Here is a 20,786-nt window from a genome sequence, read left to right as displayed (position 1 = left end):
ACCCTGAAATAATTTTACTATTTTACAGATAATTATTAAATATAATAAATATAATAAATTATAGACCACCTCTCAACTAAAGAATTGAAGAATGAATTTTAACAATAATCCTTTATGTGAATCTTTTTTCTTAGATTCATTTCAGGCTAGTGGATCTCCGAAATGTGTAAATTGACAGTCACCACCGGATGAGTGCTTAGTCCAAAAGTTAAAAGGTAAGTTCTTGAAACTGATGGGGTTTTACTGATTTGAATAATCTCCTGTTTGGGTACTGATTCTTACTAAGAGAATCCTTTTACTTCCCCTCTCTTTTTCTTTATGCCTGTTTGATCAACAGATTCTAACTGCAGAGCTTTTCAATGTAGATATTTTTGCCTAAAGGCCAAGAAAGAGGCTCAGTACCATTTTAATGATACTTAGTAAAAAAAAAAAAAATACTTGAGCTTTAGATTTCAAACAGTGACCAATTTGTCACCTTCGGTGTGTTATTTGAGTGATAACCCAAAGGCTCTCCAACAGCTCACCACAGAGACACTGTTTCTAGCCACGTGGGGGAAGACAAGCCACAGCTGCAACCAAAGAGTAAGCTCTTTGCAGCTCTTCTGTGAAGTTTTTACACTTTAAGTGCCAGGTGATGGGACTTATCAATTAGAAGAAATGTACATTAAGGGCTGATGTTAAGAAATTTTGAAACAAATTGTACATTCTCTTCACTCTGGTTTTATAAACCTCTCCCAACCCTAAACAATAAAAAATGCCAATGTTTTATCCAAAATATGTTACCTGTTAAATCACTATTATTTGAATGTTTCTTTTTCTCTGTAGATGGTTCACTTTATAAAATAGCTATTAGGCAGAGTCTAGGGCTGAGAAAGATCTAGATCTGTCCAAAACTTTCACATTGTTTTATTTCTTCCATTTGAGTCTGAGTAAGCTATTCCTGAAGCAGATGCAGAATTGGTTACCACTGTGGTTTTATTGCTTTTTATCCTTTTAGTTCTTTTGATGGGAAGCAGTACTCTTGGTACCTTTAACTCCATGGAAAAAAAGGATACTTTCTTGTGTAATGTCTCTGGTCAATATCTATGACTGAATTTGTAACTGTCAGTTAAAATTACAACTGTAAAATGACATCATACTTGTACAAACAACAATGCAGTATCCAAAAGCAATAATATAATTATAAAGATATTGGGTAGCATGTCAGAGGTCAAATTAAAATCATATGTTGAATAAGAATTGAAAATCAGATTCTCACCAATTACAAATATTTCTCACTTGATTGGAGCTAGGAGGTGATCATCTCTACTTCTTGGAGAAGGCCCAAGCAAGACCTATTAAAGAACAGTCCTAATTAATTCTTAAAAAACCTTCATCAATGGAACTGAATAACCAATAAGAGGCTAGCTACTCAATTTTTTTTTTTTTTCTCAGCTACTCAATTTTAAATGACGTCAGGATCTTTAACTCTAGGACAAGATTATTCAGAGGTGGGAGAAATTTAAATGATTTCCTATTGCTAGGTATGCTTGTGTGACCTTCACATTAAAGAAGGTATTGCACAGAGAATTTCTAGTGTATTAATAAATTTCTGCATCAGTAAAATAGTGGAATACCAAAATACTTCACTAGAGGGATTTCCCTGGTGGTCCAGTGGTTAAAACACTGTGCTTCTACTGCAGGGGCACGGGTTCATTCCATGGTTGGAGAACTAAGTACCTGCATGCTGTATGGCCCAAAACAAAAACAAAATACTTCACTAGGATTAAATATAATCACCCTAAGGTGGAAAGACATACACATTCAGCACTAGAATAAGCATGTTATGTGTACTTGATAAATGTTAAAATTTTCCCCTACTGAACCACTTCATTAAAATGAAAATTGGTAAACAAAGGTAAAGTTTCAATTATTTAGCTTGCCTTTAACAGCCTTACTTCCGAGTAGCAAGTAATTGGTGGTAATTATTTTCTAGAATACAAAAACAGATTATGTGCTGGTGTTTACATGAATTTACACATGTGATAAAATTACATAAAACTATACATACACACACACATAAGCAAATAAATTCATGTGAAATCTGAATAAAGGCTGTAAACTGTACTAATGTCAATATCTTGGTTTTGATGTTGTGCTCTAGTTATATAAGATATTACAGGAGAGCTATTTTCTGTCAATCTGTATTAATTTCAAAATAAAAAGTGAAAAATAAGAGAGGTTAACAGAAGACAGTACAGTAAAACCTTGGTTTGTGAGCATAATTCATTTCAAAAACATGCTTGTAATCCAAAGCAACTGTATATCAAAGAAAATTTCCCCATAAGAAATGATGGAAACTCACATGATTTGTTCCACAACCCAAAAATATTCATATAAAAATGATTACAATACAGTAATATAATACAAAATAATAAAGAAAATACAAAATATAAAGAATAATAAATTAACCTGCACTTACCTTTTAAAACCTTCGTGGCTGGTGTGAGGGAGACAAGAGAGAGGAGGGTTATTGTGTAGGACGACTTTCACTATCACTAACGGAATCACTGCTATCTATTGGCTCAATGGAACCTTTTTCTTTTTGTTCAACTTTAACAAGGAACCTATCCAATGACACTTGCTTTTGTCTCCTTTTGAGGATTTCGGGGAAATGTGACATTGCATTGTCATTAAACAGATTCATCGCTCGCACTCCAACAGCCTTATTCGGGTGACGTTTTCTACAAAATTTTGCACTGTTTCCCACATTTTACACATCTCCCTAATCTCATTTGAAGTGAGGGATTCCTCCACCTTTTTCTCCTCCTCCTCTGACGAGATCGCCTCCATAACCTCTTGCTGTTGCTCGTGATGCAGATCTATCAGTTCCTCGTGCTCAGCTCCATTGGCTCAGTTGTGATCACGTGATGTTCGGCGTCATGTATTACTCGTATTGCAAGACATTGCTCGTTTATCAAGTTAAAATTTATTAGGAATGTTTGCTCGTCTTGTGGAACACTCACAGAACAAGTTACTCGCAATCCATGGTTTTACAGTATATTTATTCCCTTGGTATTAGCACTAACAATCCTCATTTTTCTGTCCTTCTTACATCTCAGCTACGCTGCTAGTTCTTTCACTAAAGCAGATTCTGTTATATTCTTTAACAAGAGATTCATTCCACATCAGAAATAGTAAATTCAGAGATGGTGGATGTGCTAAATGTTTTCAAATCAAAGCTCACAGAACTCATTGTGCCTCTGTTTATAACATTCTTTCTTGCTGAATTTGGACTTGAAGATTTCTCAACACAACACCCCTAAATATATACTCTAATTGATTACAACAGGAACACAAGAACATCATTCTCATCTTTTCACTGTACTTCCAAGTGAACTTGTACATGTAGATCAGTGGGAGACTCATTCAGAAAGACCAATCTTGAGAAAATAGCAAAACAAAACCAAAAACAAACATGAAACATTGTTGTAGGGGTCACTACTTTCCCAAAATTCATCCCTGAAGTTCAGTGTCTCAAAATTTCTGTTCGATAATCATTGCTAGCCATTTTCTTTTGAGTAAAGTTGACCCCACCTCAGTATCTAAGTTGGGCCCCCACAGATTTAAGTCAATCAGTGTGTCTTATCCATGGGCCACAGTAGTAATTTGCACCTAGCTTAGTGTCAATAAGATGGAGAGGAATTCTTGGATAACTCTCAGAAGGACTTGAGCAAAATAAACTAGACACAAAAGATTTTATATTATATTATTCTAGTTATACACATTTCAAAAACAGCCAAAACTAAACTATAGCATTAGAAGTCAAGATGGCGGTCAGTATCTGGAAGGGGAAAGAGGGTAGGAGCGAGAAGTTTAAATGAGGAAAATCCTTGAGCGTTCTGGAAATGTTCTATTTCTTGATTCGGGTAGTAGTTACATGGGTGTTGCCTCTGATAAGTATTAAACTTTATGATTTTATTACTTTTCAGTATGAATATTATATTTTATTTAGAAAAGGTTAAGAAGAGAAAATGTTGAAATTTTTTCTGTCTTATTTAGGTTTGGCTCTGATGCAGTTCTGTTAACTATTTCTTACTTTATAGTAACCACACTTCCATACTTCCAACTCTATCCTACACTACCATGCTCAAATTTTAATCTTATTATGAGTTCTTTCATGTGAAAATGAAATGGTAGTAATCATGGCTAAAATATATGTATTCAGTGTTCTTACCTGGTAATGTGACATTTAAATAGGCTCATTACATTCATGTTTTGCACTTTAGGTGATAAAATAGGCAATCATAATTCTAATACCTAGCTTCAGTATAGAGCAAAATTTCAGTCGTATCCATTGTTTATTTAACAACCACTTAAACTTCTTTGAATCATAATTTTAACTCATTTCTATTGTTTGCTTTAAATGATGTAGCTTTTTTTGCATCTCTGAAATAACCATCTTAGAACCATCTTAGAAGCATGAAAATAAAAGTTAGTCCATACTTACAAGATAAAAGGTCTTTCTATGAGTACATTCAAAACCTGTGCTAACTACACAAACAATAGGACCTATACAGTGCTTTATCCACAGAGTTTCATTGAATTCAGACCTCTTAAGATGGAATTGTTTGTAATTTAGGAAGGAAGTGTTGCTCTAAACATTTACATTCTGATCTCCCCTATAATGAGTGCAGTTTCATGGTGATTTGTACTCCATAAGGGAGTGGGCAAAAAAAAAAAAAAGAGGGAAACGGAAAGAATAATCATATGATTATTCGCTTACTATAAGAGCAAATAATTTTGGAGCATTAGGTTGAATCGCTGAGTGTGATGTCATGCATTCACTTTATTCAAAATGCAACATGCCCAGAGTGGCATAAGCGAAAGTACATATCTGAATTTTTGTGTCATGGGGCTTCAGGGATTGGGATTCATTTTATATATTTGTTTCCAACTAGGGCTTTCTGAACTCCATACCATCTTCTGCCTCTCAACTGACTCAGACTCTCAACTGACACCTTTATGTGAGAGAATGGCCCTGCTTTTTCTTACAATTTGTTAAGTGTCTGGTAGTTCTGGTGCTATTCTGGTGCATTTTGTTTTGTTTTTTGTTTTTTGGTTTTTTTTTATTTACCTTAAGATCTGACCAAGGTAATTCACATTTTCACATTTCATTGAATTGAACTAAAGGAAATTTGAGACTAGGAAAGAAACAAGTTAATAATTCATCTCTGCCTAGATTATCCTACTAGGCTCAAAAGATGTTGCTGTGCCTTTGTATATATTTTATACCTATGCTCAACTGTATACTGGTATGTGCATACCCACACACACACACCTTCTCTTTTTTATCAGAGTGTAGGGAAAAGGAAAATTTAAAAAATCAAAACAATTGTATATGTAAGAAACAGCTTATTTAACTGTTTCCTTAGAAAAAAATTCAAATTTCATCTGACTAAAAATGGAACTTCTTATAATAAATATGCTCATTTCTCTACCTCTAGAAGACAGTGAAATGTACCCATGAATATTTTATCTCATTGTAGTAAATATTATATAAATACATTTGAAACCACTTATATTGTTGTTGATAAAATTTATGTCTCTACTCAAAATATAAACATTAAGAAAAAATATTTTTTAATTTCCTAATTTTATAGTATGTTGTTAAATTTAATTTGAGTCTCTTATTTTGAAGTCATGGTTCACACAGTGATTGCCTCCCAATTTTTCCAAAAATGAAAACAATCTATTGATATCTTCTAGTCACCTTAATTCAGCACTTTTTACTTATTCTCGGGTGTTTTTGTTTATCCTTCTCAGCAAAGGAGTCACTCACTTGTCCTTTTTCTCACTGATCAATCAACACTTTCCATAAGTATCACATATCATATACTGTAAAACTAATTTTATGACAATGTTACACATATATCTTTAGAAACATGGATCGATATTCTTATTTTGCATCCAATTGTATGTTTTAAGCACTAATAACACAATTGAGGGGTAAATGATTTGAGTTTACCATTTCACTACACAGCATGCCAATGTAAGGAAATCTTCATTTATGTCTTAAGATAGACAATGTGACTATCATACCAAGCCATTTTCACTCTTGAATAAAGTAAGAATTAGGAGGAATAAACTTAAGTTATATGATAATAGATGCAGATTAGAAAATTCCATCTTTCAAAACATTTGAGGCCTAAAGTTATGAATAGTTTCTTGGAGATTTAAGTTTTTTTGCTTAATTGTATATTTTTCTGCAGAAACAAAACATGCTTATGATTTCAAATTCCATACTATGGAAGAGCTTTTTGTGAAAATCAACAATTCTTTTCTCTATTTTTCCTCACTCTGGTCCTGCTCCAAGGGCAAACTGATTCTTATTCTGTTTTTTTTTTTTGTTTTTTTTTTTTTACTTTTATTAGCTTTCCCTGTGAAAATATAGAGAGGTGGTTTTTATGTTTTCAGATAAGAATGAATATTGGACTTTTGTCTAACCAAATCAATGTTCAGAAATACTTTTTTCTAACTAACCATTAGGGTTCCATTCTGTTTTCTTATTATTGTTGTTGTTTTTGTTGTTGTTGAGGGCTTATGAGGATTTTTGGATGTGGCAAGATATGGGGTGTTAAATAGGATAGATGCTATCTCTTTCAAAGGAAATCATCTCCAGATAATAATAAGATGAGCAGCTAGAATATGACTTAAAAGAAGAAAATGCATGCTACCCTCCCACATAGAGAGTGAATCATCTTCATATGTTCACCTATTTCCTATAGTGATTCAAGATATTGATGAAGGGAAGTGCTGACTTGAGCGGCAGGTAGTGTCACCCAATGCAGCTTCTCTACTCACAGCACACTCTTTCCCATCAGTAGCACTCAGTCTCGCCTCTCTGACCTCTTTTTTATATTCCTGCCCCCCCCTCCACCATTACACCATTAGCTTCTCCTTTCCCTCAGGTCAGGAGAGTTTTTCTTAGTCTTAGGGATGGGGAATACTTTTTTTTCACACACTTCTTTTTTCAAGCATGCATCCTCAAATAGTTCCTGCATAGAAGAGAAGCAAAAGGAGCTGGGATATTTATATATCAAATCCTGAGATTTACTGGTGTGAGGGCAGCAAAGATTTCAGCAGATCTTGGGAGACAAGAAGGCTCCAGGAACAGAGATGCAGAAATCTGTCTCTGTTTAATGAGGGTTCCTAGGGATATGACAGGAGGAATGATAAATTCTGCTACAAGTGAAGGTGAGTGGCAGGGGATGTTTGATTATACACATATAATAGGATGCATATTTCTCCTTATCTTTGTGGACAAAATTTACCAATTCCTCAAGAAGGTGACACAAAGAATTGGATTGTTAAATCAGACTCACAGCATCAGTGGAGATTTTACTCAGTAGCAAGCTTTACTAGTAATTTCAATGATACAATCACTGTGAGGTACAGACCAAGCAGTGAGAAGTACAAGTTTGCTAATGCAGCCTGCCAGGTCCTTTCTTTCCACCTTAGGATGTACTGTGGTCCAGACCAACAGCTTAACATATGAGGGTCCAAATGACACTTGTGGCTGCATCACAAACATAAAAGGAGATGCTATGGTCATTACACATCTCCATTTCATACTTGGATATATAGTTTATGAGACATTTTTCTAGGAAGCCATGTTCCATAAACCCATAGATCCCAATTGCATCTCTTATTTTGTTTTGTTTTGACCATAAACCATTTTAGGCAACCTAATACATCCTCCTAAAAAGAGTCTATGATAAGGATTTTGACAAGCAAAACCCACTAGTGTTGGCTGGCAGGTTTGTCATTAACACGTTTCCAAGGAGATTTTATCAGATCAGCATTCTTTTCTTTCTTTTCCCAGGGAATCTTTTTTTTTCCCTTTCCTCTCCCTTAAAAGGAGAATAATTTGCAACTTGAGGCTAGCAATTTTCTTTCCACTCAGAGAATGCACACATTTTCCAAGTTGTGAGATCAAAACAAATTTCTCATTTGGGACCATTGGAATGTATATTATCACTATGTTCTGGAAAGTTTTAATTATACATTGCTAGGCAGGGAGAAGACTTCACTGTTTATAATTTAGTGGACATTCATTTATTTTCCCCGGATCTTTGTTCAGGTTTGAGTGATCTTTGAGTTATCGCTTGCTTTGAACAAGGGCAGTGGTAAATTACAGGGAAGAAAAACTGTGGTTGCCTGCAGTGGAGACTAGAGGAGAGGAGATCCTGCAGAGAGACCTGCATTTTCTGGAAGGATGCCTAACACGTAACAAACAAACGCATAAGGGAAGCTGAACATTTCAGTGGAATTTCAGTCTGGGTTCTCTCTGCAGCAGACCCCAATAAAGGCTTGAGTAAAAGGTTTCTTTGGGTTGTGTGTGGATAAATGTAGGGAGTATAAATACGGGAAAGGGAAGGCAGAACACAATAAAGATCATTCTCTTAATCTAGATACTAGAGGAGGAGACTGGAGCCTAACACTACTGAGTGATTCTTAGAAATGCGGAAAAACACAATTTTCTAAATTGCCTCACATTCAGGTCAAAGTTGCTGAAGTACACGAAATCCTGAGGTTCGTTGGCTGCACGCCATCCAGGTGAGAATTCCTTAGCACTTCCAGGCTGTCATGTATGAGAGCACCAAAACTTTCAGCAGTTCTAGGAGGAGAAAGTCTGCAGAGACAGAGTAGCAGGTACTGATTGGTCATAGTTTACAAATGTTCCAAGGGATATGGGTGGGGAAATGATAACCTCTGCTCCAAGTGGAAATAAATAGTAGGGAAACTGACACAAAAAACAATTCAACTGCCTATGTGCAAAAAAAAGATCAATCAACCAGGGCTGACAGTTCAGAAAGAATTAGAGAAAGTTTTATGTTATATATATCGATATGTGTATACACACACATATGTACATATCATCTCCATCTATCTATCTTTCTATCTATCTAATCATCTGTCATCTATCTATATCTTGTGTGTGTATGCATGTGTGTATTCAGTTATCTCATTTGTGACTTGAGCTTAGAGGTGTGGGACTAAACACATATTTGATGGATTTTGACTTCTGAATTAGTAAACTAAAATAAAGACAGAGAGAAAGCAAAAAATGAGCAAAATTAGGCAGTTTTTGCTAGTTCAGCTTTGCACAATATTAAAATGGAAAAAAAAAACCTTCAAGAAGGCACAGGTACATTTATAAATGACCTCTCAACTTCAACTTGCATAAAATCTGGATGAAGAATTTTCATGTTTACATTCTCTAGGAAGGATTTATGTTTTAGCTATTTTGGTGATTCAGTGAAAGCAGCCCAATGCACACAATGCAAATTAAAAAGATGGAAATTTTTAGCTTCATGGAAACCAAGAAATCAAATCACAATCCGGGTTTTTTGTTTCTCTTCTTCTCTTTTTTGGTTGAAAAGCCTGTCTTTTACAAAAAGGTGTATCTATAGTAATATTGCAATGCTTAAAATAAACAATATAAATAAAAAAACTGAGTTAATTTTTGTGGGGGGGGTGAACGGTAGATTGTATTTCCAGGCTCATCAAGGTCTCTCTTTTCGACTCTTAATCTGCCTATCTGCCTCACATTTGAAATTTCCACTATTAAGGTTACACTTCTGAGGCCCAAAATGTGTAACCTTAATTATCTGTATATTATCTGAATGAGATAACACCGTAAATGATTATAATAATTAATATGTTAGTAAGAATAAGGAGAGTCAAGTATTAAATGAAACTTACAAGGCTAATGTAAATGAAGCACTAAGTGTGGGCTTAGACCAGCTGAGGCAGTCTTAGGGCGTGTGTGTGTGTGTGTGTGTGTGTGTGTGTGTATGGGACAGTCATGGGAAGTCCCTCTGATTCTACCTTTTTTATCTTTGCCTTCCATACTTGGGTTAATGAGGCAGGGATCAGAAGCATAGAATGAGAGATGGAAAATTCCAACCACTCTGTACTAAAGAAAATAAATGAAAATCAACAAAACATATAGACATAGAGTGATAAACTTAATTTGAATTATATTGCGTGTGTGTTCCAGACAAAGACTACGAGGGTTTCAAACATCAGTGACCTTGGTCTAGTACTTAGCTTTACTACACTTTTCTCATTGGTAAAACAAGTATATTTATATATCTTTATTATTAAGTCATTTTCAGGGATAAATGAGCTAATATATGCCAAGTGCTGTAAACTATGTTTGGCACCTAGTAAATAATAAATATTTCTCATTATTAAAAAAGGAAAATTCTGGTTGGAATTATATTATACTAAGTAAATTTACCTTGGGTTCATCCATATTTTCCATTTTCCAAGTAATTTTTTAAGATGAGGTTGATGTTCAAACATTAAAAAAAAAACTTCCTCTCACCTTCTTTCATGACAAAGGGTTCGCCTTATGCAAGTTCAGTGAGAATTTCCTGTGTTGTGGTTCCAGAAACATTTTACAAGATAGTGATTTTCTGCTTCTTCATACTACACATGTCTCATTAGCGGATGATTCAAGCACACTGAAATATACAATTTCTCTCTCTCTTTTTTTTTTTTTTTTTGCACTTTCTTCATACACAACTTTCAGTTTCCTTAGCCTCCAGCTCAGCTCGGTGATCTAACCCCATTCTTCGTGAACAAGCACCCATCGTGCTTACCTGCATCGGCATTGGAACAACATGGCAGGTACGTGCAGTCCAAGTCATAAAATGAAAAAATAAAAATAACCAGGAAAAATATCTTATGGATATGCCTAATTTCAAGCAACGTTTTAAAAAAAAGTATACATTTTTAGGCTTCCCATGTACCTGCACTTTCTACATTAATTTCATTTTTCTGATTCTTCATTCTGTAACTTAGATATGATTTTGCAAAGCTTTTCCAACAAGTTTAAAGACTGGATTCTGACTGGGGTAGCTCTAAATTCTGATTGGAGTCTGAATTTACCAGGAAAAATATAGATGACATAATTCTAGCATGCAAACAAATAGAGAATGTTAAGATTAACAACACAATGTTTAAAAATTTTTTTTTTTAAATTTATCATTTGTGTTGTGACACCCCAAAACCACCCAGATTAACAGTTTGACACATTGGACTGTTGTGAATCACAACACTCTTTGGGAGTGCAATAATTGTTAATGTGGAATCTCTTGATGCTAAATTATTTAAGGGGAAATGCCTGTAATTTTAGGGGAAAAGCAAGTAATTTTTCATATGAGAAAATGTAATACGTGTAAAAAATGGTTCCTATCAAACATGGTTGTTTATGTATCATAATTCAATGCACCGTGAAATGAACCCAGGTGCCCAAGGTTTTACTTGTGCACTGGTTGGGGAACCTCTCATCACAGCAGCACCAAAGCATTCCTTTGTCTTCTCTTCCTGGTATAGCCTCTACAAAGCTATGAGCAGCTTGACGTTTCTCAGAGTAGTGAATACATTGAGATTAGCAGAAGGACACAGTCCCAAGTAGTATTATTGTAACAATGATGGAATATGTTAAATGAAAGACTCTGGGTCTAGACAAACTTTCATTTGATTTCTGACTTGGGTACTGAATAGCTTTGCTTCCTTGAGAAAATAACATTATTAATCAGTCCTAAGTTTTCTCATCTACGGAATGGGAATCAGATTCTCTATCTTGTGATTTTTTTGTTGTTGTTGTGAAAATATGAGTTTGTTATATCAGCCCATAAAACAGAACTTAGTGCCTGTTGATCTCTTTTTACTACAGATCTCTAAGCTTCTTTGTCAAATTAAAAAAATAAATGGTGAACACATTTTACTAAGATAGAGCTGATAGAGAGGAAAAGGTATGGATAACCTCACTGAAGAATAAAGTACATTTTTTGGCATTGGGTGGAGTTCTGAATGGAATATCTTCATTTTCCAACATTTCATTGGCGAAATGACTGGGTTATCAAACCAAAGAATTTTTTAGTTTCGCTCACTGCTTTCTGCTTTTAAGAATTTCAGCTCTTGTGTTTGTTCTTTAAATCATTACCCTATCTCTTTTTCTTTACAGCTTTTCGGACCACTCCATGGAGGTTGATTTCTGGGGTATTAGGAGTAATGTGCCTTTTGTTGGTAGCTGCTTTGGGAATTTTATTGAAAAATTGTAAGTTTTGCTAGTCAAGGTGATATAAAAAGATCCAAATTGTGATGAAGTTGTCTTACAATAAAGGTTTCATTTTGCTAATGTGTAATATTTTGTTGCTTCAGAAACCTGTGTCTTATGAAGTAAATTTCTAATCATTTCTTACAGCATTTACTAAACAAAGTGTTCAGCCAACTCTCTCTCCAGGACCCTCCACAGATCTCCGAGAAGGTGGGTTCCATACTTTGGAAAACTTTAGAGCTGGTAGAGAATGAAATAGTTTCTTGTTTTTCTCACACAGAAGCATGATGGGATATTAAACTTAGTAATACATATTTGCCTATAAATTAAAGGATAGTCTCATTTTGTTGCTAACTTAAGAATTTATTAAATTACATTGAATGTGTATCATTTATGTATGTAAGTAATAAGGAAAATATTAGCCTGAGTGACATATTTTTCCTATGTGACTGCCCATGTTTAAATAATAAAAGCAAATTACAGTAAATATTATAGCTAATCTTAATTGCCTGCCTGTTTGCTCATAATGCAAACTTTGATATCTCTTTACATTTACCTCTGCTTTTTCCATAACTCGGTAAGAAGCCCAGAGACCTCTGCAATTCTAAACTCTAACCAATGAAAGTCAGCTCAAAGTCCTAGTTTTTAAAAGTATCTTTTCCTAAATGCTCTCCAAGTTTTCTCACCATCTTCTGTGTTCATACATGACTTCATTCATATCTTTTTTCCCTCAGCTTTTTTCCAGCTTTATTGAGATATGATTGACATATGACATTGTGTAAGTTTAAAGCTACAGTGTGGTTTATTTGATTCACTTATTACACCATTATTACCACTGTAGCATTAACTAACACCTCCATCATGTCATGCAAGTATCATTTCTTTCTGTGCTGAAAAAGTTTAATAACTACTCTTGTAGCAACTCACAAGTATATAACACAGTACTGTTAACTTTAGTTACAATGGTGCACAGTAGATTCCCCCAAACTTAATCATCTTCTAAATGGAAGCTTTTACCTTTTGACCAACATCTCCCCATTTCCCCCACATCCCAGCTTCTGGTAACCACCATTCTACTCTAGAATCTCAGCACCATTCATTTGACAAAGATTTGAGTACCTATCATGTAATATGACTTTCATCACTGAGGATGGTAAATGCTGAAGATACTATCACTGGTAAACTGGATAGTCAGACTTCAAGCTAAGTGCTTTATTTGTCTTCATTTTGAAAATAAAATATCCAGAATTATTTTCTGACTCAAGAAATATGCTAAAATGCTTTCCTCCTTTAAATATCTCTTTCATCTCGTTAACTTTCAATTACATAGCAGAGATCAACTTTGGGTCACTTCCTAAAAAATGGTTCTTCTAATCACCCCCTATCTTATACTCTGCTACACACTATTTTAACATACTGAATTTCTAATATATACTTATGCAAATTATTATAAATATAATTCATACATGATAGAAATTTATATAATTCTCTATCTCTAGAATATAATCTTCACGAGGAAAAAGGGTCATGTCTGAGTTATTCAGATTAACATCCCCTGAACTTTGGTGTATGCTGTAGTTTCTCAGAGAATATTTGTAGAAAAAATTAATAGATAACAAATGATTTGTGAATGAGTAAATAGCACTGAAAAACAACTGAATCTCCAATGTCATCAAGTCAGGTTTTATTTTTTCTCTTAGGATCTGGCTGCTGTTCTTGCCAAGAAAAGTGGGTTGGCTACCAATGCAACTGTTACTTCATTTCTAATGAAATGAAAACATGGAAAGACAGTAGGAATTTTTGTGTTTCTCATAACTCCAGTCTACTTCAGATACAAAACACGAGTGAACTGGCATGTATTTAATTCTGATTTTCTCCTTTTTTTTTTTTGACCTAGGAAAAATATATTATCTAAGTAAGCTGAATACTTTGATTTGAGTCTTTAATCAGATAGTAAACAAATGGTTATATTTGAACTAATTTCCTATACTTTGAAATAGTCATAAAATCTACACAAAATTTCTCAAAGATTTACGTTAAAGGAATGTGACAGATAAAGTACAAGAAACTTTTTAAAGATAATTTAAAAAAGAAATAATAGATCATTATTTTTATTCAAAGAACTTTGAATTTTTAGTTCCTTAATTGAATTTACAATTTATTTTGTAATTATATAGCTTTTGTTATCACTCTTGGGTATAATGTGGAATGAATATGAAGAATATTATAAAACAATTACCCAACTCTTAAGAAAAAGTGAACATTTTCTCTGGCTCCTGTGCTAAGATTTATCCCTCAAGATACTGTTGATTTGGTATCAAATTTGCTTACTGATCCCCTATGAAGAAAGTATTCCATGAAAACTCGAGCTTTCTTTATGATGTTTTTCATTCCTTCAAGAAGTGAAATTTTGTGGCATTTTTTTTTCTCCATAAATGAATGGGCTTGATGAATGAGATACATGAGGCATGTGACTGACTATACCGCCTAAATTAGAAGTTAAAAGTGATTTTGGTTTGTATAATTGAAAAACTGAATCTTATGCTGGACATTGACCTTCTTAAAAGTACAAATTCAAAGATTCAAAATAGGTTAACATGTTGGCCTTTGTTTCCAAGCAGCATTTTATGACCTCCAGTTCCTATTATTACTGGACTGGACTCTCTTACAGTGAAGAACATGGTGCCTGGTTGTGGGAGGATAATTCTACTCTCCCCCAAGATCTGTAAGTTTCGGGCAGTCAAAATCTTTTTCTGATCTTTTTGAGTTTATCCTTAGATCTGATTAGAGAAAGTAACATCCAGGAACACTGTAGCTAAGATATCCTGTTTAGGGCATGAGAATACAGAAAAGAGGATACAACAGAATAACAATTTTAGCCCCATCTACAACACCCAAGTGTATGCTCAAGTGACATGGTTAGTGTACTTGTGACTCTAAGAGTGCTTTAGATATATGCTTTTATTTCCTGCCTTGGTACAAGCAGTTGGATATGTATATACATGTACAGATTCTCACATACAGAAAAATAGTCCAGAGAAAACAGTACATCCATTATTTTCATTGTTCTGGTAGAGCCGAATATTCTCAGCATCCTCCCATATCTCAAACATTCTGGGCTTATTTTCTGTGTATATGTAATCTTCAAATCTCATTTCATTCATAAACATGGGATTTACAGTGTCATGCAATGATAAATTTCATGCTCTTATTTTTTTCCTAGACTAGATTAGCTAATACATCTTTAAACAAAATAGAAGTAAAGTATATAATGTATCAAAACCATTAAACACAACAGCAAAAACAAAAACATCTCCAACCTCAATGCTGTTGATTATTGAGGCAATAGCTGAGTTTTTATAACATTATACTCTGAAATTGTGAAAACTGACTTGAATGAAAATAAGATAATGACAATATGGTAATATTAAAATGCTTTTAAAAGTTCTATAATTCTATCATTTAACAAATACATCCTTGAACATTCTCATTCCCTTTCCCCAATATGTTAAAAATTTCTTCTTCATTACAGATTTCCATCCTTTCACCCTCAAAATCTGATGAACTGCGTACTATATGGACCAAGTAGAGGTGTTTTGGATCAGCCCTGTGGAAAAGAAAATCGTTATATCTGTAAGCAACAGCTTATTTAGATGTTATTTTGGGCAGAATGTGTGTGCAATAAAGATTCAGTATACTTAGAATGATAGCACATTATTACTAACTATCTACTTCTGGGATCTGTAAAATGTTTCAAATTGTGTCTTATCAATCATATAATTTTCATATATTTGAAAATGTGTTAAATTGTTTCTCTAGTTATAATTGACAAATAACATTATGTTAGCATCAGGTATACAACATAATAACCAGACACTAAGTCTAATTAACTTGTGTCACCATATATAGTTACAATTTTTAAATTTTGCCATGTGTTTTAAAATTGATGACATGTACCTACACCTAAAAATTATAAAGAGTCAAGATAATTTCATGAATATTAATGTATATGGTAAATAGTGAATTTAATAGTTTATGTATATATTCTTGGAAATTCTCTCTGCAGAAATTTAAATAAAGCTTAATTTATGCTAAATAATATATATCAAGATCATATCAGTCCTTTGTATGGCATACTAAATTGAGAAGTCCCATCTTCATCTCCTTTTTTCTGGAAGTAAAAATCATTTTAGTGTTGTCTTTTAATTCTTTCTGGATATCTATACATCTATATACTCTAATTTAGAGCTGAAAGTGCCATATAATAGTTTCTTCATGAGTATCACCCAGCTTCAGAAGGGAACACATTTGTGTGCCTTCTCTTGATGCTATGGAGTTCTGCAGAGCAATTGGAAGTCTTTGGCCAAATATATGGTCTCACGTGATTACTTTCATATTTTTGCAAGAGGAAAGGGCATCTAAGCCCTGATCACATAAATTTACAATACCTATTTCTTTACTCCATCGATCTTTCTTGCTTTATGCTTATCCATCAGTAAAAAAGCCACTGAACATGTGCATTGAAGATTTTCATCTCTGGTCAATCTCCAAAGCCTTTCCCTAAAAGTTACATACCAAATACTGAATACTGTAAGATGTTACAGAAAAACCCAAATGAACTTTTTGGCCAAGCCAATAATTACCCCCTTTTGGGGGGTGGGGAGGGGATAGCTCATTTTATTGAGGGATTTCTAAGTGGGTGCCCGTATCATTTCAGGGCATTAAGATGGAAGGTGCTGATTTGAATGAAGGTGATGTGTAACCCATAGCAGTTTCCTTCTCACAATTGACCCCATCATATTAATCACATTGAATCCAGGACTATCTGACTCATTTCATTTTTATTATTTTTTTCTCCCACTCTTACCTGCATTCTGCTTTCCTTCATCCTGAAAATATCTTTGTAGTCCTTGGGATAGGAAAAATTACTTTCATAGAAAGGTTTTGCACAAAATATTTTTCCCCTCTCACATGACATTTGATATATTCTCTGGGGAGAGACACTATTTTTCTTTTGCTCTCCGTTTTTTGCTATGAAGTGAGCTAATGTACATGGAAGGATCTAGCTGAATGACTATCTCAATGTTGGATATAGAACAAAGGGAAGAAGGTAAGGAAATGTGTAAAAACCACACAATGTAACAAAATAATATTGCCAAAAGTGAGTTTATTCTTTTTTAATTTCCTTCTATTGCTTTGACTGTGTTACCCATTACCCTGAAGGTATGTAATATGGATTATGTATTGGTGCCTAACAAATTACACTAAATTTAGAAACTTAAAACAACACATGTTTATTATCTCACACTATCGATAGCAGGAACTGGGCACGGCTTAATTGTGTTCTTTGCTCAGGGCCTCACAAGGCTGGAACCAAGGTCTTGGCCAGGAGGTATTTTCAACTGAGACTCAGAGTTCTCTTCCAATCTCATTCAGGCTTTTGCCAGAATTTTCCTCCTTATGGTTGTAAGACTGAGACCCACAGCTCCCCTACCCTCCCCATAGTCAGTCACAATGGGGCTACTTTCTTCTTCCAGGACAGGGGAGAGCATCCCTGATTCCTCTCTTTATGACCTCTAGGTCTCTTTTAAGTGTTCATCTGATGAGGTCAGGTCCACCCATAATAATCTCTCTTTCGATTAACTGAAAGTTGACTAATTTGGAATCTTAATTACACCTGAAAAATAGCTTTATTTTTGCCATTTAGTGTAATCTAATCACAGCATAGGTTGAATCATACCCCATCATATTCACAAATTCCACTGAAATTTAAGGGGAGGGGATTATATAGGTGCACACCAGGGCACGAGTATTTTGGGGGTCACCTTAGAGCTCTGCTTGCGATACAGACATACCCCTAAAAATATGTTGTAACTGCTAATTCAATAGTTTATTGAAAATGGTACTGATGAACTCACTGACAAGAATAAGGATGCAGATACAGAGAATGGACTGGAGAACTTGAGGTATGGGAGGGGGCGGGGGGTGAAGGGGAAACTGAGACGAAGCGAGAGAGTAGCACAGACATATATATACTACCAACTGTAAAATAGTCAGTGGGAAGTTGTTGTATAACAAAGGGAGTCCAACGCGAGGATGGAAGATGCCTTAGAGGACTGGGGCAGGGAGGGTGGGGGGGACTTGAGGGGGGGGAGTCAAGGAAGGGAGGGAATACGGGGATATGTGTATAAAAACAGATGATTGAACCTGCTGTACCCCCAAAAAAATAAAAATAAAAAAAAAAGAATAGTTTATTGAATTTAAATACTACCTTTTGATTTCTGATAGCTAAGAAGTTTACGTATGCCAGGGAAAGTAATCTTTTTCTATTGATTCCAATATATTAATTTATAGTTCTTCTATTAGTGACATCTAAATTTCTTTAATAAAAATAGGTTATTTCACAGCTAGACTGAAACAGCTCTTTGCTTATCTCCAGAGATGTTTGAGGGTTATTTTTTGTTTTTGTTTTTGTTTTTTTTTGACTGTTGGCCATGATAAGGGCAGTGAGTTTTACTAACTAACAATTTATGATTTAAAAGTTCAGAATTCCGGAGTGGAACATATGACCAGTTTGTTTATTGATAACTTACACTTGATGTAATCAGTTAGATATCCTATCTTCGCTATGTGACCAGACTCTGCAGGGAACTTCTGTCTGAGCTCTCCTGAAACCAAGTTTCAACACATGTACATCAGCACAAATCATAGCAGTTTCATCCAGAGATGATGAATCGTGTCTTCAGGCAAATAAGATCATTGGGGAGCTTGTTCCTGGATATTTCTTTGAATTATCTTTCTCCTATTGTCTTATATTATTTGCCTTTGTTAAAAGCTTTACATGAGTATGCTCATTGGAGCCTTTTGATTTGTTTCAATTATCTAAACCTGGAAATCTTTGGAATATTTAAACCACTCTTTTCATTTCCATAATTTTGGAGCTTTTGAAACTTTTTATATGCTAGTGTAGGTATTGGAAAGCTTTCTCTAAAGAACTGGAGGGTAAATATTTTCCGCTTTGTGGGCCAATCTCTGTTGAAACTACTCAACTATGTCACTGCAGTGGAAAAGAACACATTGATAATACAAAAATTAATGGTTTGGCTGCATTACAAAAGAACTTTATTTACAGAAACAGATTTGATCCACAGGCCATTTCTCACCAACCCCTGTCAAAATGTGTAAAAGGAGAATACATAGGCATCAATGCTACTCTATACTTTGCCTTATCCTTTTCCAGGTTACATCTTAACAGTTGTAAATGTACTTATAAAGTTTGCTGTACAAAAATAGTTGTATCTTATATCATCAGTATGCATGAGCTCCTATAAAACCTGTATTAGAAAATCCAATGTGATAATCTTCTTCTGTATGTTTTCACTTCGTCCAGCATTAAAATTGTTAGACTTACATTTTTTTTCAGCCATTATAGGCTACAGTTGTTTATTAAAACACTAAATACATAAAACAGTGGGGCTACAAGAAAGCAAATGCATACATGGAGAACAGTTACTTCAGGTTAACATTCACTGAGAGCTTATGAATCTTCCATACAAGCTTTTACTGGTTAAGAGTGTGAAATAGATTTTAAGTAAGGATCTTAAAGAAAGGGTACTTTGGGACTTCCCTGGTGGAGCAGTGGTTAAGAATCTGCCTGCAAATGCAGGGGACACAGGTTCAAGCCCTGCTCTGGGAAGAGCCCACATGCTGCAGAGCAGCTAAGCCCAGGCACCGCAACTACTGAGCCTGTGCTCTAGAGCCTGTGAGCCACAACTACTGAGCCCATGTGCCACAACTATTGAAGCCTGTGTGCCTAGAGCCCGTGCTCTGCAACAAGAGAAGCCACCACAATGAGAAGACTGCACACCACAACAAAGCATAATCCCCACTCACCGCGACTAGAGAAAGCCCTTGTGCAGCAACGAAGACCCAACACAGCCAAAACAAAAATAACAAACAAAAAATAAAGTTCTTTAAAAAAATTAAAATAAAAGATAGGGTTCTTTAATGAATATACTAGCTAAGTCCCCAGTTTTATATTGCAAAGATGGTTGCCTGATTCTAAATATCCCCGACCCCTCTCTGATCCACAAAATCAATAAGGAAAGCAAACAAAACCACCCAAGACCCATGCCCTTTCAGCATCCCCAGAGACACAGAGCACCACCACCTTGCAATTATCTGTAAGTAGAAATTAAAAAAACAATGTTAGCAGAGCTCTTGCTTAAGCCTGCTACTGAATGTCTATGGTGCAGATTTAAAAAATTAGTCCTTAAAATATTCTATGAAAAAGTGAAAATATAGGACTTAGATGAAGTATAGACATAATCAACCTATAAAGATAAAATCACAACAGTAAATTCCAAAACACTTAACATAGGTTGGGACTTGGTTGTTCATAACACTGGAAAAAATGTTTGAAATGTAAGACAAGAAGTGAGAAGCTTGGAAAAGCATTTTGTTTTCCTTTTGGAGACGCAGATAATAAAAATAGGGTGATACCTTTAGAGCTGTGAGTATGAAAGCAAAGATGTAATTTGGAGGATTTAAGGATACTGAAGAAATGAAAGAAAAAAAAGACACATCTTTGCCCTCCCCACTTCCATAGCAATGCCATCCATGGAGGAAACTGCAAAGGATAGAGCAGAACTGACAGAAGAGGGAGCTCTCT

At 34.8% G+C, this 20,786-nt stretch overlaps 1 protein-coding gene across 1 annotated transcript in view; it reads left to right on the top strand.

Moving 5' to 3' along the window:
• Positions 1-10,673: 10,673 nt before the first annotated feature.
• Positions 10,674-20,786, top strand: part of LOC130834032 (natural killer cells antigen CD94-like) — a 29,076-nt gene continuing 18,963 nt past the window's right edge. Inside the window, exons 1-6 of the mRNA XM_057704133.1 lie at positions 10,674-10,680; positions 12,023-12,115; positions 12,263-12,325; positions 13,816-13,967; positions 14,737-14,840; positions 15,648-15,748. Coding sequence (XP_057560116.1) covers positions 10,674-10,680; positions 12,023-12,115; positions 12,263-12,325; positions 13,816-13,967; positions 14,737-14,840; positions 15,648-15,748 — 520 coding nt within the window. The remainder of the gene's footprint in view (positions 10,681-12,022; positions 12,116-12,262; positions 12,326-13,815; positions 13,968-14,736; positions 14,841-15,647; positions 15,749-20,786) is intronic.

Source organism: Hippopotamus amphibius, chromosome 12 (genome assembly GCF_030028045.1).
Source record: "Hippopotamus amphibius kiboko isolate mHipAmp2 chromosome 12, mHipAmp2.hap2, whole genome shotgun sequence".
Lineage (NCBI taxonomy): Eukaryota > Metazoa > Chordata > Mammalia > Artiodactyla > Hippopotamidae > Hippopotamus > Hippopotamus amphibius.
Note: the sequence above shows the minus strand (reverse complement) of the source record. Positions and strands in the feature narration are given on the sequence as shown.